The sequence below is a fragment of the Prenolepis imparis genome, unplaced genomic scaffold, assembly GCF_030444845.1.
Source record: "Prenolepis imparis isolate NDT839.2.m4 unplaced genomic scaffold, iyPreImpa1.0 SCAF_16, whole genome shotgun sequence".
Classification (NCBI taxonomy): domain Eukaryota; kingdom Metazoa; phylum Arthropoda; class Insecta; order Hymenoptera; family Formicidae; genus Prenolepis; species Prenolepis imparis.
In genome coordinates, this window is record NW_028141174.1 from 678,752 (window position 1) to 701,221 (window position 22,470).

Consider the following 22,470-nt stretch of genomic DNA (forward strand, 5'->3'; position numbering starts at 1 on the left):
TGGAGCGCCGTGCTTTCTATTGTCGCCTCACTCGTTGCAAGAGGAATCGCTGCAGTCTGGGAACGTGTTCTCGGAGAATGCACTGTCGCCATCGTCCGTCAGATCCCGGACGAGCCCCCAAAATGTTGCGCTCTCTGGCCGGCTTCGATATCTCGAAGCGTGTATAACGCAAACACTCGTTTTCACACAACACTCACGCCGGAAATGATTAGGCGTTTGATAATTTTAGTTAACTTTAATAACAGAATTAGGAATATCAACAATATTAATACGCAATTCATTAAAACCCGTCTAACCCGGCTTTCAGCCGAATTCCAACTCAATCGCTCTCTTGTTTCACAACAACTCTATGACGACGCGTTCGGAGATGAACTTCTCTGTTATACACTGTGTCCCGAAGTACATCGACGGGGACACAACAATATTCTAATATAAAACATGAATACTTAAAACAAACACATCTTAACATGTAATGTATAAATTGGCTATATTATATTAATAATATGAAAAGAAGGACAATGAGCCGTAGCAAGAAGTTAGTGCTTATAATTAATTTATTTGAAGTAATATGACAAACGTTTCGATCTGTATTAGATCATCTTCAGTGTACAAAAAAAAACGAAGAAAGTTTTATTAAAGAGTATAAAACGTAATTTCGGATCAAAACATAATTCGTTACATATTAAACTACTAAAAGTATTATAAATTAACGGTCAATAAGTGAAAAATTATATAAATACGGTCGCAATATAAATTGTCGAAACGTCCCCATAATCGTTTGAGTAATAGATTGTAATAAGATTAGTCGAGTTAGAGAAGTGAAAAACAATGGTCATCTGAATAAGAGAAGAGGTTGATACATACAGAATTGTTTCCTGAAAATCCGTCACACACCAAAAGTACATTCCTGAGTCATGTGAGACGTTGGTTAAAGCGATGTTAATGTTGCAAACAACAAGACAAATGATTTGAGAGACCTCGAGGATATGTATATGATGTTAGGAGTGGGAAGACGAACAAGAGGGGTGAGGGGAGGAAGGAGTAGAGGGAGAATTAAGGAAAGGAGCATATTCTTCTGATAATGAGTTGTCACTTTGTTTATTTAAGCCCGATATTTGGCGTTTTATATGTACCATTTCTGAGATAATTCTTTTTTGATATGACGGTTCTTCATCTAGAATTTTTACATTGTCCCAGTCGAATTGATGCTTATATTGTAATCGGTGGCTAGAAATAACAGACGGGGACCTAGCCCTGGTGATATCTGATCTATGTTCCTTTATTCTCGTTTGTAATTGTCGTTTTGTTTGTCCGACGTAAGTGGCATCGCAGTCAATGCAATTAATTTTATAAACAACATTGCTGCGAGACCTGTTCTCTAAGGGGTCTTTACCTGTTTTTATAAATTTATTTAGTGTATTATGACAGGAATACGCGATGTTAAAGTCATATTTTTTAACAATTTTAGAAAATCTCTCTGAAATGTTCTTCACATATGGGATAGTAAAAAACTTTTTATTTTTAGAATTATTCAGTTTATCAGTATTCTCACTACCAAATATCAGTTTTTTAATTCTGCTGTTTATTGTGAAGAAAATGAAAGAGAGCGGATATGCGGAATGAAGTTTAAATTTTTTTCTTGGAACGCAGGGTCAGAAATCTGTAAGGCTCTGTCTGTTAAATTGAGAATGATGCCCCGTTTGTGGGAGAGGGGGTGGTGTGAGTAGAAATTGAGGAACCTACCTGAAAAAGTAGGCTTATGGAACCAATCAAATATGAGGGAATTTTATTTTATAATTGTGGTGTCCAAAAAGTTAATTCTGTCATAACCCTTCTCAATAGTGAATTGTAATCTGTTATGTAAAGAGTTGAAAGTATTAAGAATATGCTCAAACTGATCCGCTGGGGCGGCAATGAGAATATCGTCTACGTATTTGTAGTATAGAGGTAGGGGAAATAGTAGAGTGTTTATTGCCCTATTCTCAATATCTTGTAAAACAAGATCCGCTACCGTAGGGGACAATGGAGACCCCATAGGGGTGCCGAAAATCTGTTTGTACATATTATTATTGAATTTGAAGTATGTAGAATTTAGTACAAGATTGACTGCAATAATAAATTCATCTTTCGGAATGGAGGTGCCATCAGAAATACTATTCCATCTTTTGGAAATGCTCTCAATTGATAAATTCGTTGGAACGTTCGTAAAGAGCGAAACAACATCTAAAGAAGCAAATTTGACATTTGGCTCGAGGTGGATGCCGTTCAATCTCTTTACGAGTATATTATATTATTTTCATTACGTATCTTAATACTTTTACAAAAGAAGAAATATATTTGCAATTACTTTCTTGTTTCATTACCATCCTACTATATTTCTTTCATAAGTATATAATAGTTAATATAAAATAAGGAAACAACAGATAATAAGAAATAACGTTAAGAGAAATCATAAAAAATGTGCATTTTTGATAGCTCATAACTAGGGCCCGGATGTTCGGGCGATTTCTCGGGTCGCGCGCGGAGCACCACTGCGTGCAGGAGACCCGACGCCCGCCGACCGCATCCGAATTGACAGTCGTCGGGCGTCGTGTCTCCTCAAGAAATGTTGCTACCTCACTCGCACACAGCGGTGCTCCGCGCGCGACCCGAGAAATCACTCGAACATTCGGGCCCTGCTCATAACACTGGTAATAGAATTATGAATGCTATGAGCTATCAAAACATATAAGAATGCATATTCTCTATAACTTGTCTCTTTACGTTATTTATTAGCTAGTCACTTCTTTACTTTATATCAACAATTATATATTTATCAAAGAAATAGTAAAATAACAAAAAAGTAGTTATGATAAAAAGAGTAAAATAGTAGTGTAACAAGAAAATATATATATATATATATACAAATATATATATATATATAGTTACAAATATTATTATATTAATATTAATATATATTTAAAAAGATTTACATTTTTCATCAACATTTTGTACCAATTATTATTTTATAGCAATATATATAGTTAGGCCCTGCGCACAATAGAAAAAATATTAGGAATAGGAATAAATATTAAGCATTAGGTCTATTGCACAATACAAAAGTATAGACAATAAGAACAGAGAATAAAATAATATCCATGCATCAATAGTAGCAGATAGATATTAAGGGACAATAGAAGCAGATAGATATTAACAAATTTCTTTGCGTCTATTGATGAATATTTTCTATTTTCTGTTCCTATTGCTTGTACTTTTATATTGTGCAGGAAGTTTAATGCTTAATATTTACTCCTATTCCTAATATTTTTTCTATTATGTGCAGGGTTTTACAAATATCATTATATATAATATAATATCAAATATCATTATATATACAAGTATAATATAATATTATATTCAATACTACACATATGTGAAATACTCTATTTTTTTCAGAATAATAACTACTTTCTTGTTGCATTACCATTCTACTGTTTCTTTCATAAGTATATAATTGTTGAAATAAAATAAAGAGAATAATCACTCATAATAGTGTGATATGAATTTTTATATTATATTTTTATAACTTTTCTCTTTACGTTATTTATTAATTAATATTGTTAGCTTGTATTGACTTCATTATATTTTACATAATGAATATTCCAATAATTTACTTATAAAAGAAGAAGTAAGATGGTAACATAACAAGAATAATTATTATAATCAAATGTCGCGATAAAGTTACGACATCAAGAGAGTACATAAAAATAAATAAAAATACTTACCCGTTTACTCGAACATGTACAGTTAAGAATGACAATGATAAATAAACATTCTACCGAATCATTCACAAGTTCACAAGGATATTTAACTACGAGCACCTGCATACGACAGAACGAGTATAATAACGGATATACGTTTATCCGAAGACTATAAACATATTATAGACATACATATAATTTTTAAAACTATGGCCAAAGCAATCACCGGCTGCTGCTTCCTGATTGGCTGAGGAAGAATCGCAGTCGCAGACGCAATCATAGTGTAATCAGTGATGCCAATTTCGAGACGCTGACAGCAAGCAGCGTCTCAAAACTGGCATCACTGATTGTGAATGTAATACGGTCATAATAATCCCTGCACACACAGGATTTGGCAACACTGTGTGGCATGTGGCAATAATTCCCGCGCAGTAATTGTTAACTTTTTAAAAAAAGGCGCGAAGTACACACGCGCGCCAGTGAAAAATTAAAGTTGCAAACCCCATTGTACTAAAAAAAATAATATCAAAAAATTGCAGCAAGTAAAAGTAAAAACTTGTGCCAATGAAAAATTAAAGTTGCAAACCCATATAGAGTCGTATAATTATAGACCTCGTTTCTGAAGCACCCGGTGATATGAGCTGAACTTCGATGCGCTTGAAGTTGCAAATCCGTATAGAATCATACAAAATATAAAAATAAAAAAAATTTGTGCAAATGGAAATTTGCACATTGCTTCCTCACCTTTTTATTTCGCTAATTAAGATGGTTTTTCAATTATGGTTTCCTCATAGAGGAAGCTTAACTTGCACATTGCTTCTTCACCATTTTATTTTGCTCATTAAGATGGTTTTTCAATTATGGCAATGTGCAAGTTAAGCTTCCTCTATGAGGAAGCCATAATTGAAAAATCATCTTAATTAGCGAAATAAAAAGGTGAGGAAGCAATGTGCAAATTTCCATTTGCACAATTTTTTCCAATATACTAGCAAACTTTATATATACAGGGTGATTCACGTAACGGTCGCCACGATTTTTGGGACATTTCCGCCAGTTTAAAAAAAAGTTTATACAGTGAAAATCAATCTGCTTTACGCAAGCTTTAACATGCAATAAAAAATTTAAAAAAAAAATTTTTTTTATAAACAAATTAATGTCACCTTGAATTTTTTAAATGGAACCATATTTTTTTTATATAAATTGATTCCTCACAATATTCTGGATAAAAAATTATAAGGGTAGGATGGTCAAAAAGTGAATAGTTTACGAGATATTTGATATTTTAATCTTATAAAGGTGGTTCTCGTAACGATCGCCACGATTTTTGGGGTACTTACAATAATCTGACAAAAAATGTCATTAATCAGGAATTTACCAATTTGTAACCGTCAACAAATTTAACAATAATTTAATGATTACATACAATGTTACTTTATGTTACATTTTAGTTCAAAATTAACAATTTTGAAGCTACTATAGCGTATCTCTTCGCTATCGAGGAAGTTCACTATAAATAGTAAATAAAAAATAAATAGTAAATAAAATAAAAATAAATAGTAAATAGTAAATAAAAATAATAACAAACTAAAATTTCCTGATCAGATTAATAGCTAAGCTACATGGTAACATAAGGTCAAAGTCAAATCTGTTTACTATTTACGTTTTTAGTGAAATTCCTCGATAGCAAAGAATTACGCTGTAGAAGCTTTAAAATCGTTAATTTTGAATTAAAATGTTACATAAAGTAAAATTGTATGCAATCATTAAATTATTGTTAAATTTGTTGACGGTTACAAATTGGTAAATTTCTTATTAATGACATTTTTTGTCAGATTATTGTAAGTACCCCAAAAATACCCCATAAAATAACCACATAAATTTTCAAAAAATATTTTATAAAAACTTTATAAAAATAAACCCTTTCACCGCTCCTTATTAAATTCAATACCAAATATCCTTTATTGTTACTTTACTCATGTAAAAAAATTAGTTTGATATCCCAAAATTTGCAAAAAATAAAAATGCACATTTCTTAAAAATTCAAAATTTTATATAAAACGAATCCTTTCACCGATCATCGCCAAACTCAATACCAAATATCTTTAAATGATAGTCTATTTATGTAAAGAAATTTATCCAGATATTTTAAAATATACGGAAATTAGAACAACCACAGAATTTTTCATAAAATTTCAAATTTTATAAAAATCGAATCCTTTCACCAATTCTCGTCAAATTCAATACCAACCATCCTTTAATGATGATCATTCATGTAAAAAAATTTATCTCGATATCTTAAAATTTACGAAAGATAGAGCAGCCACAGACATTTCTCAAAAAATTCAAAATTTTATAAAAAAATAAACCTTTTCACCGATCCTCGTCAAATTCAATACCAACAATCCTTTAATGATAGTCTATTTACATAAAAAAATGTATCCCAATATCTTAAAATTTACGGAAGTTAGAGCAACTACAGACATTTTCCAAAAAATTCAAAATTTTATAAAAAATAAAACACTGTATGAATTTTTATAAAAATGACAGTAAATAAAAGTGTTGTTTTACTTTACTTGTACACCAAATTGGAGTGCTGCAAGTCAAATAGTTTTTGAGATATTTAAATTTAAAAAAACATGGGTGGGCACATACATACACACACACATACGGACATTTTTAAAAAATGTTATTTTTTGATGTTTTGGAACATTTTAAACACATTGGCATAGAAATCTAAAAAAAAAATTGTTTCACGAAAACAAAGCTTCCTCTATGAGGAAGCAATAAAAAATATTAAAAAATTTTAATTAAAAAACAAAACTTGGCGCTGCTAAATTTTAAAACTAATTTTAGAACATTGTTTAATTTAGCAGTACCAAGTTTTGTTTTAATTAAAATTTTTTAATTTTTTTTATTTGTATTAATTTTTAATTTTTGTACAATTCTATACGGATTTGCAACTTCAAGCGCATCGAAGTTTAGCTCATATCACCGAGTGCTTCAGAAGCGAGGTCTATAATTATACGACTATATGGGTTTGCAACTTTAATTTTTGATTGGTACAAGTTTTTACTTTCACTTGGTGCAATTTTTTGATATCATTATTTTTTTAGTACGATGGGGTTTGCAACTTTAATTTTTCACTGGCGCGCGTGTGTACTTGGCGCGTTTTTTACCTTTTATTTTAAAAGGTAAGTTTTTAGGGATTAAATCATTCTTTTTTGTAGTATATGTTAAATTTTTATTGTAAAATAATAGCGTAACAATAAATAGATTTCGTCTCTGTTTTCTTTATGGGGTGACAATAATATTGAACAAAGATATGCGATTAAATTTTGTGTTAAATTGAAAGAGAAGCCAGAAAAATAAGCGATACAGTTAAAAAAAGCATTTGGTGATCATGTTTTATCACGTGTTCAAGTTTTTCGGCTACAACAAACGATTTTGGAAAACCGCGAAACAGTTGAAAATAAACCTTGAAGATGAACCGCGCACTAGTAAAAACCTAAGCACGTGAAAAAGCATAATCAAATACTTTTTTTAACTTTCCATAACAATCCGTGGCGTTCCTTTTCAATTTAAAACAAAACTTATTAATCGCATATATTTGTTCAATATAGTGTTACCCATAATGAAAACAGGGGGTGACGAGGTCTAATAATATACACTTATAAAAGATATTTTGCATTGACACATGAATGTAGCCAAATGAATCAAAATTTACTGTTTTTAAAGGAAAGATACACGAAAAAGAGATGATATACATGCGCACACATAAACAGAATAAATTTATACATATTATTTTTTACTGTATACTATTTTACTGTATATATATACCCAGATAGCTAAATCTGTCAAGAGCATGTATTAAAACTGTGTGCTATATATTTTTGCCAGCAAAAAAAAACTGCAGATTTTATACAAAACTTGTTATATCAGATAATGATAGCAGAACGTTGGCAGAAATGTTATAAAACCTACTGACATAATTTGGAAGCAAGTCAGTAGCAGAAATCAAGCAGGATTTGTATAGAATTATCATAGCAGATTGGTAGTAGAAACCGAGCAGGATCTGCGCAACGCAGTTTGATGTCAGATTGACGGCAGAAATCGAGCAAGATTTGCGCACAATCTGATGGCAAATTGACAACAGGATCTGCATTTTGCAGTTATTTAATAGTTCCTTCGCCTACCGCTATGCGATGTATTTTCTGTTAAAAATAGATATAAAGTCTGCAAGTCGTGGCTATTAATAAAAGATGAAAAGTATATTTTTCTATCAGTTTAATTTTTGATATCTGACAAGTCTATCATAAGAATATTAAACTTATTAGAATGAATAGGATATACATGGAAAATTATCCATTTACTTTCTATTTGAAGCATAAAGCAGAATTTAATTCTCATATAAATTATATTTTAAATTTTATAAATTATAAATTTAATTATTTTTACAATTTATTTTATTAATTTAATTAATAAATTAAATTGAACATTTAATTGCTATGTGATAACTACATACAATATAATATGTTATATATTAAATGTCATATTTATGAAAAAAAAGAAAATTATAATTAACGGCTAACACATCTTATGCACCTGTTATATTCATCGAAAAATATTGAATTTTATTATACTTATATGTTCAAATGGCAAGGAACTGCAGATCCTACTCAATTTCTGCCGTCAATCTGCTATCAGATTGTGTTTAACAGATCTGCTCGGTTTCTGCAGCCAATCTGCCATGAAACTATATTGTGTAGATCTGCTCGGTTTCTGCGGCCAATCTGCTGTCAGATTTTGCTTACTAACTATGCTAGCAGAATATCATCAATTGCGGACACAGTGGATAGGAATCTGCTGTAAAGTCATGATTAGATCTGCTGTCATACTACCGACATACTGCTAACATTTTGCTATCTGGGTATATATATGTATATACATATCATTCATTTTTTGCAGCTGGTAAATAACGTAAAAAGAAAAGTCATGAAGAATATTTTTGATAACTCATATTTGAGAGCTATAATATTATAGTACTATAAGATATCAAATTTTTATGATTTTTTCTTTGTTATTTATATTATTATTAGTTTTTATTTACTTATTTTATATCAACATTTACATACTTATGTAGAAATAGTTTATTTTGTTAGAATTGCAATGTAACAAGAAAGTAATTATGAAATAAATATAGTATATCGCAGTATAAGTAGTAATGCATATCATATATACATATGTAATATAGCATTACAAAATATATAAGTCCTGCTATTTCTCTTTCATAAGTATATATTGAAGTAATATAAGTATATATACATATAATAATATTTATAACTACTTTCTTGTTACGCTACCATTTTTCTATTTTAATTACTACTTCTTCCATAAATATATAATTATTGATATAAAATTAGGAAGCGTGTGCTTCTAAAAGCTAATAATACCGTAATAAGGTAAAACTGAAGGAGAGCTCCATCCTCTCCGATTTTGTTCAAACTTACCAATATTGTGTATTTTTGTGCGTAGAACAAGAATCTGTAAAGTAAAAGTGTCGCTCTCAATTAGGGAAAAAGTTACGAAGTGTTAAAGTGGTAGTTGTGAGGTAAGGAAATCGGAACCTCGCTTTGCGTGAAAAGTTGCAAACCCATGTGGAACCTCGCTTCGCGTGGAAAAGTACATGCGTGGATTCAGTGGGTTCCGCCCCCCTGCGGGGGGCCCAACTTCCGAAAGATATAACCTAACCTAACCCAAACCCTATTTCCAATTTAAAATTAAAATAGGGGTAGTTATTTAGAATACGCGCCTCACCTCAAAAATCAATAAAATTATGCTTATTCGACGCGTTTTTGCACCAAAAAAAAGAATCTGGCAGAAAAAAGAGGTTCCACATGGGTTTGCAACTTTTCACGCGAGCGAGGTTTGGGTTTAACCTCGCTTTGCGTGAAAAGTTGTTCGTAACTTTTTCCCTAATTGAGAGCGACACTTTTACTTTACAGATTCTTGTTCTACGCACAAAAATACACAATATTGGTAAGTTTGAACAAAATCGGAGAGGATGGAGCTCTCCTTCAGTTTTACCCTATAAATTATCGAATTTTTAATTTTTTTCTTTATATTATTTATCACTGTTAGATTTTATTCACTTCCTTATTTTATCAACAATTATATATTTATGAAATAAATAATAGTAGGATGGTAGCACAATAAGAAAGTAATTATTATTATGAAAGAAATATGGTAGCGTAAAAATAAGAAAGGTATTATTATGAAAGAAATATATCACATATACATATATTGTATTGTATACACATGTATGTAGTATCCATACAGAACAAAAACCTCTAATGGATGTCCAGTAGACGTCCACCATGGAGATTCAAAACCTCCATTAGACATCCACGTAACATTTTATGGATCTCTACTAGACATCCATAGTTCCGCATTTGCTATGTCCATTCGACATCCATTAGATGTATTCATAGATGTCATATTGATGTCATATAGAGTAATCATGGATATTTCATCAAGCTTTGATGACGAATAATGAATATTAATTAAATGTTATTTAAATTCATTATGGATGCTTTTTTAACAAAAATTAAAAACTAAACTTTTTATTTATAAATTGATGAAATTATATTCTATCTACCAAAAGATTGTTTACAATTAGACTTTAACATTATAATTCCCTGTATTGGAATTGTATCAGAAAAATCAAACTTAATAAAAAATATTAGACATTTTCAATCTTGATAGCCGCTTTCTGCAAGCTATATATAATTCTCATGACTAAAACTTAAATACGAGATAGATAGCGCATCGCGCGGCGCATAGCGGTAAATAAAAGAACTAACGACTACTTAATACTATTGTATAAATTTTGGCATAAAAAAACTCTTTAGCTTAGTAATAACATTTTCTTAATTATATTTTAGAATTTAATAAACATTGTTCAGGCGGAATCACGCATTGCAGGTTTAGTTGTCGGGAAAACTGTCTCGTCAAATCATGAGCTCAACTCGCGTTTAGTATTGTCCGCGTCAACCTTGTAATTCGATTCGAGCAATATCGAGAGACAAATAAAACGAAAGCGATAAACAGGGCCACGCGTCCTCCAAAGAGAATCGGATACAGAACCGTGCTAGAGCAAGTCAGCTGACGTAAACATGCCGCGTATAGAAAAAAGGGGATCGGTTAAGAACGATGAAAAAGGACTCGCTCTGTTCGTTGTATTCCTCTGCCGAAAACGGACACGCTTTAGACAAGAGAACCGCTATTCCTGCTGTCGCTCACAGAACGCGAATTCATCGTGAAAATTATCGCGCGCTATCTTTTAGAGTCGCTCGCTCTGAGATACTGCCGGTGACGACAGATTCGATCCGAAGTCGCTCGCTTCGGTTCACGCATCATCGCGCCTAATTACAGATTGTATTTTTTTGTGTTTTTTTTTAATAAACGTGTGTTTTCCTTTTCACTACACCTACGATTTGTGCTTCACTCGTTCCTCACTCATCGCGCGAATATAATTTCGTCCACGACGAAACAATCTGGTCCTTCGAGCCGGATCGCTTATCCGGTGTTGTGCAAGTGCAGTAAACGAGTGAACAGTGGTTCTCAGTCGACACCATGAGTATGGATATGGATTACCTTATCCGCGCTCAAGACGAGTTGCAAGTTCGCATCGCAAACACGGTGGAAAATCTCAACAAATTGGGAAAGGCGAACGTTACGGTCACAGCCATCGATGCGCGCCTCAAGAGATTGGAAGACTGCTGGGCGAAATTTGACCGGCAGTACGACGACCTCCGCTCTACGTTCTGGGAGAAGCTGAAGACACACGATTACGTCACGGGAGACTTCGCGGGACACGCTGAGGAAACCTACCTAAACCAGAAGACGCGACTCATGACTCTGAGGAACGCATTGCCTGTGCAAGCGACCGGAAGTGCAGCGACGGTTACCGAGCCGTCGTCCGTCCGACAGCGCACGACTCTCCCGCGCATTCAATTGCCGCAATTCTCCGGCAAATACGCCGACTGGCCGCCGTTCCGCGACCTCTTCCGATCGGTCATCGGGAAGGACACCAGCATTTCAGACGTGGAGAGACTGCACTACTTGAAGGCGTCCTTGAAGGGAGAAGCGGAGTTGCTCGTCCGCAATCTATCCACTATATCGGAGAATTACCGACGGGCCTGGAACATTCTCGTCGATCACTACGAGAACAAGAGAATTCTCGTGCGGTCGTATTTCTCGGCATTCACGACGCTGCCCAAGATGAAGGGCGAGTCGGCGAGCGAGTTGAAGCGCATCCTGCAGTGCGTGATCTCCACCGTCGGCGCGCTCGAGAGCATCGACCGGCCGATTTCAAATTGCGAGGACCTGTTCGTCCACCTGGTGGTGGAGCTCCTTGACTCGCGGTCGCGTCGAGACTGGGAGGACGTCATCGGGGGAACATCGGAACCAGCGTCATACGTCGAACTCAAGGGATTCTTGGAGAGACGGCTCCAAACCTTGGACGCCCTTCACCCTCAGAAGCCAGAGTCAACGCCGAACAAACCAGGGGACGGCGGCGCTCGATCTGCGCGATCTCACCACGCTCAGAAGCAGGAAGCGAGGCGCGGAAGATGCTCGCTATGCAAGAGAGACCACTTCTTAATGCTGTGCGACGGCTACCAGGAGAAGTCGGCGGAGGAGAGGAAGAAGCACGTCGAGACCACCCAGCTGTGCCTCAATTGCCTTGGCAGACATCAGGTGGGTGAATGCCAGTCGAAGAAAAATTGCTCGGTCTGCCGGGGCAGGCATCACACCTCGCTGCATGACGCCTGTCGCGGGGTCACTGCGATCTCGCACGTGGCACATCAGCCGCGTCTAGGAAGAGGAGCCGTTCTCCTCGCCACCGCGCGCGTTCGAGTCGCCGACAAGTTCGGCGGCTTGCATTCGGTACGGGCATTGATCGACCAGGGCTCGGAGGCTTCGATGATTTCCGAGGCGTTGACGCAGCGGTTGCGTCTGCACCGAAACTCAGCCGCAGTCACAGTCTTCGGCGTCGGCGGAACGCAGACGGGCACCGCGAACGGGCGCGTATCCCTTCGAGTATTGCCTCGCACCGCAGGGTCGCCGATGATCATATCGGCGCTAATTCTCCCGCGTCTCACTGTTTACACTGGAGTGACGACCATGAGGGAGGAGCCGTGGAATCACCTGCATGGACTCGAGCTGGCCGATCCAGAGTTTCAAGCCACCGATCCGGTGGACCTTCTGCTCGGCGCAGACGTATACGCCGCTATTCTCGATTCCGGTGTCATCAAAGGGGGTCCGCGGGAGCCGGTCGCGCAACGCACGTCACTTGGGTGGATCCTCTCGGGCGCAATCGAGGACTCGAACGACAAGGCCGCTGCCCATAGCCATTCGTGCGTCGTCGACGAGACGCTGACAGACATGGTAAGGAGGCTCTAGGAGCAGGAGGAAATGCCGCGCAATCCGCCACCGTTAACATCAGCAGAACGGGAGTGCGAAGACTTGTTCGCGCGAACGCATTCACGGGATCAGCACGGGCGTTACGTAGTGCGACTCCCGTTGACCGACGACGCGACGGGTTTCACCGGGAGTCGAGTTTCCGCGATGCGGCTGCTCTCAGGCATGGAGGGCCGATTTGCGCGTGATCATCAATTACGTGATATGTATCGAGAGTTCATGCACGACTACGAGGGGCTCGGTCATATGTCGCCGATAGACTCGAGTGAAACTGCGCGACAGGCCGTGTGCTATCTCCCACACCACGGAGTCTTGAAGAGCGTCGATGGAAAGTCTAAACTGCGCGTGGTTTTCAACGGCTCCTCGCCCTTGCCAACCGGTATCACCCTCAACAGCCAACTGAGCGTAGGGCCAAACCTACTGCCAACTCTACCAGACGTTTTGACGCGCTGGCGCCGACACAAGTACGCCATGGCAACGGACATCGAGAAGATGTATAGGCAGATCCTCGTGCATCCTGCGGATCGCGATTTGCAGCGAATCGTCTGGCGACGCGACACGACAGAGCCGATCCAAGAATACCGGTTGAACATGGTCACATACGGATTGGCGTGCGCGCCATTCCTGGCGATCCGCTCGCTACGTCAATTAGCCGCAGACGAGGAAGAGCGTTACCCACTGGGATCAGCCGTGCTGCGCAGCGACGTCTACGTGGACGACATATTGGCCGGAGCTGATTCATTGCCAGAAGCACAGGAAGTCCAGCAGCAGTTAGTTGAGGTCTGCAGGGCGGGCGGCTTCCCGCTGAAGAAATGGTCCGCGACTGACCCGGAGCTCCTCAAGGACGTCCCCGCAGCAGACCAAATGCGTGCCGATCTCCGAGCCTGGGACCCGCAAGAGAGTCATTCCATGCTCGGACTACAGTGGCATCCGGACGTGGACCAATTTTCCTTTGTCACCCGCCAATCCAACCCGCAACCGACCACGAAGAGGACAGTTCTGTCTGTCACGGCGCAGCTCTTCGATCCTCTGGAATGGATCGCACCAGTGGTCATCCGAGCGAAGATACTGATCCAGTCAGTCTGGCTTCAGGGACTCGACTGGGACACTCCGTTGACGACGAGAGATGCGGAATTCTGGACGGCATTCAAAGCAGACCTCCGGAACTTGAGAGTGTGCGGGTCCCGCGTTGGCTCGAACATGGCCCAGAGGACAACATTGAGCTCCACGGCTTCGCCGATGCCTCAGAACGAGCGTTCGCCGCCGTGCTGTACATCCGAGCCGTCGGTCGCGACGGAACGGCCAGGGTCTCGTTGGTGGCCGCCAAATCCAAGGTCGCTCCTGTGAAACAGGTATCACTGCCGAGACTAGAACTATGCGCAGCCGCTCTGTTGGCGACGCTTGCGGCACATCTTCAAGCCGCCATCGTGCTACCAATCGCGGGCACGCATCTCTGGTCCGATTCCACCGTGACCTTGTCATGGATTCAAGGACATCCATCGCGCTGGAAGACGTACGTGGCCAATCGTGTCGCGGAGATCCAACGCATCACATCCAAAGCGAGCTGGCATCACACGCCTGGAATCGACAACCCAGCTGACTGCGCATCGCGAGGCATCGCTCCGAGCGACCTGACGAAGCACGACCTGTGGTGGAAGGGGCCGCCGTGGCTGACAACGACGCCAGGCCCATGGCCCGCCGGTCCGGCATTGGAGACTACAGCGGAGTTACCGGAACAACGGACGAGCCACCACGCAGCGTCGCGACAACGTCCGGACGAGCCAATCCTGCTGACGAGGTACTCTTCCTGGCATCGCCTTTTGCGCATTTCAGCCTGGTGTAGAAGATGGCTGAATCCACGGCAAGTGCGAAGCCTCACACTGTCCGCGGACGAACTGCGAGATGCCGAAGACGCATGGATCCGCGTCGTTCAGGCATGGGGATACCCAGACCTCGCCGCATTGGCAAGCGGTAAGGAACTAGCAAGAAGGAGCCCGCTTCTCAAGCTGAACCCCTTCATAGACGGCAAGGACATCTTGAGGATAGGAGGTCGGCTGAGGAACGCCTGCCTCTCGTATGACGAGAAGCATCCAGCAATTCTGCCGAGTGAGTCTCAGCTGACGAGGCTCGTCATTAAGACCAGCCATCACCGGACCCTGCACGGAGGAGTGCAGTCGACGCTGGGACTACTACGCCAGCGCTTCTGGATTCCGAGGGGAAAGACACGAGTCAAAGAGGTCATCCATCGCTGCGTGACGTGCACTCGATGGCGGGCGGCAGCGAGTCAGCCACTGATGGGTGATCTCCCCCGGCCTCGCGTGACTCCGTCGAGACCTTTCCAACATACCGGAATCGATTATGCTGGCCCGATATTCTTGAGGACCACCAAGGGGCGAGGTCACAAGAGTTACAAGGCGTTCATCGCAGTGTTTGTCTGCCTGAGTACCAAGGCCGTACACCTGGACGTGGCGTCCGACTATACGGCCGACGCGTTCCTCGCAGCGCTGCGCCGTTTCACCGCCCGCAGAGGGCTCTGTGAAGCAATGTACAGCGACTGTGGTACGAATTTTGTAGGGGCTGACCGGCAACTCCGAGCACTCTTCACCGCTAGCAACAAGGAGGGACGCCACATCGCCAATGAGATGACGAGCGACCGCATTCGATGGCGGTTCAACCCCCCGGCAGCTCCGCACTTCGGAGGACTGTGGGAGGTGGCAGTCAAGGCGCTCAAACGGCATCTCCGTCGGGTGCTTGGCGACACAACCTTGACATTTGAGGAAATGTCCACGCTGCTCGCTCAAGTGGAGGCATGCCTCAACTCTCGGCCTCTCACAGCATTGTCCGAAGACCCGGACGACATCACCGCCCTGACGCCGGGGCACCTTTTGATTGGGACCGCACTCAACGCTGTGCCGGAGCCGTCACTCTTGACGACCCTGGAGAACAGACTCACGCGGTGGCAGTTGGTGCAAAGGATGCGGGAGCACTTCTGGGAAAGATGGTCGCGAGAGTATCTGCACTCGCTAAATTTCCGCCCGAAGTGGTGGAAGTCCGACACCGCTCTCAAGGTCGGCCGACTCTGCGTGCTTCGAAACGAAGCATCACCGCCGAACAAGTGGCCATTGGCGCGCATCACCGCTACGCACCCCGGAGACGATGGCCACGTACGCGTCGTGACCGTGCGAACCGCGTCGTCGACCCTCACGCGACCCGTAAACCGCCTCATTCCGTTGCCGAATGACGATCACGAGCCCAACGATATCAAGGGACGCGAAGCATGAGATCTCGCTGTCAATTGCATGGTTGGAGTAAAATCAGTGTCTTATGTTCCGTAATTCGCGTCTCGTTATTTCAATTCATTTTCAGTCATCTCCCGTTCTCGCTACATTGTTACAACGTTTCTCGAGTTTCGTTTGAATGGTTCCAAACGAGGCGGGCGGAATGTTCAGGCAGAATCACGCATTGCAGGTTTAGTTGTCGGGAAAACTGTCTCGTCAAATCATGAGCTCAACTCGCGTTTAGTATTGTCCGCGTCAACCTTGTAATTCGATTCGAGCAATATCGAGAGACAAATAAAACGAAAGTGATAAACAGGGCCACGCGTCCTCCAAAGAGAATCGGATACAGAACCGTGCTAGAGCAAGTCAGCTGACGTAAACATGCCGCGTATAGAAAAAAGGGAATCGGTTAAGAACGATGAAAAAGGACTCGCTCTGTTCGTTGTATTCCTCTGCCGAAAACGGACACGCTTTAGACAAGAGAACCGCTATTCCTGCTGTCGCTCACAGAACGCGAATTCATCGTGAAAATTATCGCGCGCTATCTTTTAGAGTCGCTCGCTCTGAGATACTGCCGGTGACGGCAGATTCGATCCGAAGTCGCTCGCTTCGGTTCACGCGTCATCGCGCCTAATTACAGATTGTATTTTTTTGTGTTTTTTTTTAATAAACGTGTGTTTTCCTTTTCACTACACCTACGATTTGTGCTTCACTCGTTCCTCACTCATCGCGCGAATATAATTTCGTCCACGACGAAACAAACATTTATATAAAAATTTGAATTGTATATAAATTAAAAATAGAATATCTATCATACATTGTTACGGATTCAGCGTAATAATCGATCGAACGACAATCAGTATCAAATCCAAACCGAGGTGATATCAATATTCCGTCGTTCGCGCCGACCCACAATGTCAATCAATACATCGCTGTTATTCCGAAGAATCAAACGAAGCTTTGTACCATCTTCGAAAACAAACAAAAACATCGAGACTCTCGCTCGAAAACAAAATCACGCGAGTCCACGTAGCTCGCGATGATTGGTTAGCCGGAATCCCCTGTTTGCGCGGTCCTGCGAAAACAGAAAAAGAGAGCCTTCTCCGAGACAAGACGATATACAGAACGCGAGCACATCGGTAATTACTCGAAACAGACCAGTCTATACGAGGCAATCGCAGGAAAATACCAAGTCGTGAAAGTCGCGCAAATCATAACGGGCGGTTCATACGTTTAACTTAACTGAAATAGTGCAGTATTTTCAGTTAGGTTCGTTCGCTTTACTTTTCGCGGATCAACTCCGTGCATCAAAGCAATCCCGCTCTAATTTCGATCAAGAGAGCCGTGGCGCGCTCCGAACTCTATCTCGCTCTTTGGCGCTCTCGCATCAGCGGATTGACAACGAGAGACTACTGTGCTCTCCCTCTCGCGTAGTGCGCTCTCGCTCGCTCCCGCTTCTAGTTGAAGATCGCCATCGGATCGAGAGAATCAACTCGCACCTCTTTTGTATTAGACAATTGAAGTAAAGTTAGAGGCTGAAGGGCTTCTCCGCGCACCAAGTGTTATAAAACTTATTCGTCTTCCAAATAAATGGTCAATTATTGTTCGTGCAAACGAGTGAACGGTCTTTTACGAGGGTGGTTTGAAAAGTCCGTGCAAAAATGAAAACTACTTAATTTTTCGGGATAAACTTTTTTTATTTTTCAACGTAGTCTCCTTTTAGGCTTATACACTTCGTCCAACGCTGCTCCAGTTTGATCCCTTCCAAATAATAAGATTGATCCAACTCTGTAAAATAGGCATTCGTTTCCGCAATCACCTCCTCGTTTGAATAAAATCTCTTTCCCCCCAGCCATTTCTTCATATTGGGGAACAAGTAGTAGTCCGAGGGAGCCAAATCTGGAGAATAGGGGGGATGCGGAACGAGTTGGAACCTTAATTCCATCAATTTTGCGGCTACAACTACAGTGAGTGAGCTGGTGTGTTGTCGTGATGGAAAAGGACTTTTTTATGGGCCAATCGTGGACGTTTTTCTTGCAGCTCGGTTTTCAAACGGTCCAATAACGATGAATAATATGCACCTTTTTTTTTTGTATCGCAGTGGAAACCGTCATGGTACCCCCGCCCCCCGGGTAGAGGACGAAGGTTATGTGGGACTCCTTGTTCCCCTTGGCCGATCCACGAATGGATCGGCCAGGGGGCCCAAGACCTACCGCACTAAAACCACTGCGGGTATCCTACACGGGCGTTTCAGGGGGCGGCGAGGATGCTGGAATCCCATGCCAACTCGCCGCCCCCCTGAATAATATGCACCTGTAATAGTTTTGCCCTTTTCCAAATAGTCGATGAGGATTATTCCTTGCGAATCCCAAAAGACAGTCGCCATAACTTTCCCGGCCGAAAGAACGGTCTTCGCCTTCTTTGGTGCAGACTCCCCGCTGGCAACCATTGTTTGGACTGTTCCTTGGTCTCAGGCGTGTAGTGGTGTATCCATGTTTCGTCCACAGTGACGAAACGACGCTTAAAGTCCTGTGGATTCCGCTGAAACAGCTGCAAACCGTCCTTGGAACACCTCACACGATTTCGTTTGTTGTCAACTGTGAGCAATCGCGGCACCCATCTTGCGGATAGCTTTTTCATGCCCAAATGTTGATGCAAAATATTATGTACCCGTTCACTCGAGATGCCCACAGCACTAGCAATCTCGCGCACCTTCACTCTTCTATCATCCATCATCATATCATGGATTTTATCAATGATTTCTGGAGTAGTGACCTCAATAGGGCATCCAGAACGTTCAGCGTCACTTGTGCTCATATGGCCACTCCGAAAATTTTGAAACCACTTATAAACTGTTCTAATCGAAGGTGCAGATTCACCATAATGTTTATCAAGCTTCTCCTTAGTCTTTTGAGGCGATTTGCCTTTCATAAAGTAATGTTTTATCAACACACGAAATTCTCTTTCATCCATTTTTTGGAAATCACTCGACTTTCTCGGTTCAAACGAACGCCAAACACAGAGAAATAGACCGATCTGGCTGAAACTTGGTGTGTGTTCTTCCAAGAGATGCTACTAACTAAAAATAACCCCGATACGCACCAGTGGTGCCATCTCTCTGAGCACGGACTTTTCAAACCACCCTCGTATCAATCCACAAAACAATCCATCTCGCCTTCCTGATTCCGTAACACCACGAGTTTCGGCGTGTCAGTCGACGCGTGTCCCGGCATTCGCCGTTTCGATTTTAAATTCCCCGTAAACGAAACAAACATACATCCACCATAAATGTCTAATGGACATCTATGATGGATTTATTTACTGTGGAGATAATATGGATTTCTATTAGAGATCTATTCGACATCCACCATGGAGATAGATGTCATATGGAGCTATGGAGATTATATGGACGTCCAATGGATGTCATGTTCTGTGTGGGATATAGTATTGCAAAATTCTGCTATTTCTTTCATAAATATATATTTATATAATAATATTTGCAACTACTTTCTACTTTGTTACGCTACAATCCTATTATTTCTTTCATCCAATAACTACTTTTTTGTTACGCTACCATCTTACTAACTTATCAATAAATATATATTTATGAAAGAAATAAGTAAGATGGTAGCGTAAAAAGAAAATATTTGCAAATATATAAATATACATATACTCATAAAAGAATTAGCAGAATCTATAGTTTGCAATATTATACTACATACATGAGAAATACAACTCGCTCTTTTCAGAGCAACCAACACATTCATACGTGGAACATCTTGTTCGCAAAAACCTAAAATTAATTTTTCTTATGTCTCCCTTGCGAAAAAAAGGCAAAACAGTAAATAATGTTGTTATTAAAAAAAAAAAAAAAAAAAGAAAAACAACGTATTATAATACGTTATAATATGTTTTTTTAATAACTTAAAAATTATACATATTATTATCACATGTAATGTATGTACGCGTTCACGTTCGGCAACGCCGTGATTGTTATCGTCGCGTCGCGTCGCGTCATCGCGTCGCGTCGCGTCACCGCAGTCTGTTGTCATCGTCGCAGACTATTGTCATCCGCATCGAGTAACGTGCGCTTTGCATTTAACGCGTTTTTGTGAGTGATTTTAATAATCAATCAGTAGTAACCGAGATTGTGATTAACTGTTACAATCGATAAATAAATTCTTTATTTTCGATCAAGTGCGTGAGTGTATTCGTTCTAAATGTGGATACAATTTCTGAAAGAAGAAAAATTTGTTTATTATTCGGTGTGTCAGATGGGAATGTCTCATTGTTAACAGTCGTGCAACAATTATTCATCAGAAGTAAAAGTCATCAAACACCTCTACAAGGTAAGAATAAAAGTGAGTAAGTGAGAGAGAGAGAGAGAGAGAAAGAGAGAGAGAGAGAGAGAGAGAGAGAGAGAGAGAGAGAGAGAGAGAGAGAGAGAGAGAGAGAGAGAGAGTGTATGTGTGTGTGTGTACGCACACACGCAAAACACAGACATACACACAAACACATCGCGTGTAGCAAACAGCTGATCGCAGCGAGCGCCTCACACAGTCGCCCGCGTCGGATAATGAGTTGCGCCGCTCCTGCCTACCGCCCGTACTCGTGCCGTAATTCGCTAAATATTTCTTTTAATAATTTGAAAACTAAGCTTCGGATCAAATTTTGGCAAAGGAAAAATTGTCTTAGAATTCAGTCAGGAATACGACATTTTAAGGACAAACGGTTGTTTTGAATCACCCTGTATATAATAAATATACAACCACTTTCTTGTTTCACTATCATCCTACTATTTTTTCATAAGCATAGAATTGTTGATATAAAATAAAAAAGTAAATAAAAACTAATAATAATAAATAACGTTAAGAGAAAAATCATAAATATGCATTTTTAATAGTTTATAGCACTCATATAATAATGCTATGAATATTCAAACTTTTATAACTATTTCTTTACATTTTTTCTTTTTATTTATTATTATTGGCTTTTATTAACTTCATTATTTTATATGGATAATTTTTATACGATTATAATACATTTTTTATTCATTCTTTTAATCATCAAACGTAACCTACGCGTGTCATCAAAACTGAGCTACACGCGTCAAAATTGACAGATAGCCTAATAACCTAACATCAAGGAGATCAAAGAGCGACATTAATGCAATCTAACATTGACTGCTCGAACAGTACATTTTCTCTCACATGCGCATTGAGAAGGTCGTCGACGTCGATGACCAAACCTTGAATCAACAATTTTTATAATAAAACAAACTTTACATTATATCTCTGTTTATATAACACGTAGAGCAAAAATAAAAACATTTTCATTATATAATTGAAACTCAAGCTATCGATTAAGCCTATCAAGAATTCGATCAGTCCAGCCGTTCTATGAGATCTGATAATATGAGATACTCTCAAAAGTCCGACTCGCGTATAGATACACGGAGTGCCTCGCAGTCGCTACGCATGGGCTCGCTGCGCGTGGTCTTGGCGCGAGATACTATCGTGTCTCTTGATAACCGCGTGGTAATTGTTCCCGCGCGGTAATAATTAATTACCGTGTCTTTTCACGTTTCTCAAGTTTTTTCAAAGTTCTCAAGCACGCTCATCATTTTTACTCCCGACTGCTTCACATAAGAAGAAGAGAAGTAAATATTATCTTGATGGATAATATTGAAAAAAAGAAAAAAACGTCTCCTAAAGAATCAAATAATGTAAGTATTTATTTATATTGGTGTGTGTGTGTGTGTGTGTGTGTGTGTGTGTGTGTGTGTGTGTGTGTGTGTGTGTGTGTGATTGGTATGAAAACAATAAAACGACAAGTATCACAACAAGAAGAGACAAAGTACTAATGAAATTAGACTTATCTTCTTTTTAGAATTATACATATATATACAGGGTGGACCAATAACTCTGTGCACCTGGAATATCTCCGTTATTTTTAGAGATACAAAAATATTG

The 22,470-nt window shown here is 40.1% G+C and overlaps 2 protein-coding genes across 2 annotated transcripts; both read left to right on the forward strand.

Annotated features, from left to right (window-relative positions):
• Positions 1-11,372: 11,372 nt before the first annotated feature.
• LOC145946451 (uncharacterized) lies at positions 11,373-13,202 on the forward strand. Its single transcript, XM_083056063.1, has one exon. The coding sequence runs from the start codon at positions 11,373-11,375 to the stop codon at positions 13,200-13,202; it is 1,830 nt and encodes a 609-aa protein (XP_082912189.1).
• A 12-nt stretch (positions 13,203-13,214) lies between these two features.
• On the forward strand, positions 13,215-16,501 carry LOC145946452 (uncharacterized). The gene is made up of 2 exons (XM_083056064.1): positions 13,215-14,490; positions 14,604-16,501. Exons 1-2 carry the CDS (start codon positions 13,215-13,217, stop codon positions 16,499-16,501), a joined length of 3,174 nt encoding a protein of 1,057 aa, XP_082912190.1.
• The last annotated feature ends 5,969 nt before the right edge of the window (positions 16,502-22,470 follow it).

What these genes read in the sequence shown, in the direction of transcription:
- LOC145946452 (XM_083056064.1), top strand. Translation starts at nt 13,215, where the DNA reads ATGCCGCGCAATCCGCCACCGTTAACATCAGCAGAACGGGAGTGCGAA. An exon ending in CGAGCGTTCGCCGCCGTGCT is followed by an intron (nt 14,491 to 14,603) that starts GTACATCCGAGC and finishes AACTATGCGCAG; the next exon opens with CCGCTCTGTTGGCGACGCTT.
- LOC145946451 (XM_083056063.1), top strand. Translation starts at nt 11,373, where the DNA reads ATGAGTATGGATATGGATTACCTTATCCGCGCTCAAGACGAGTTGCAA.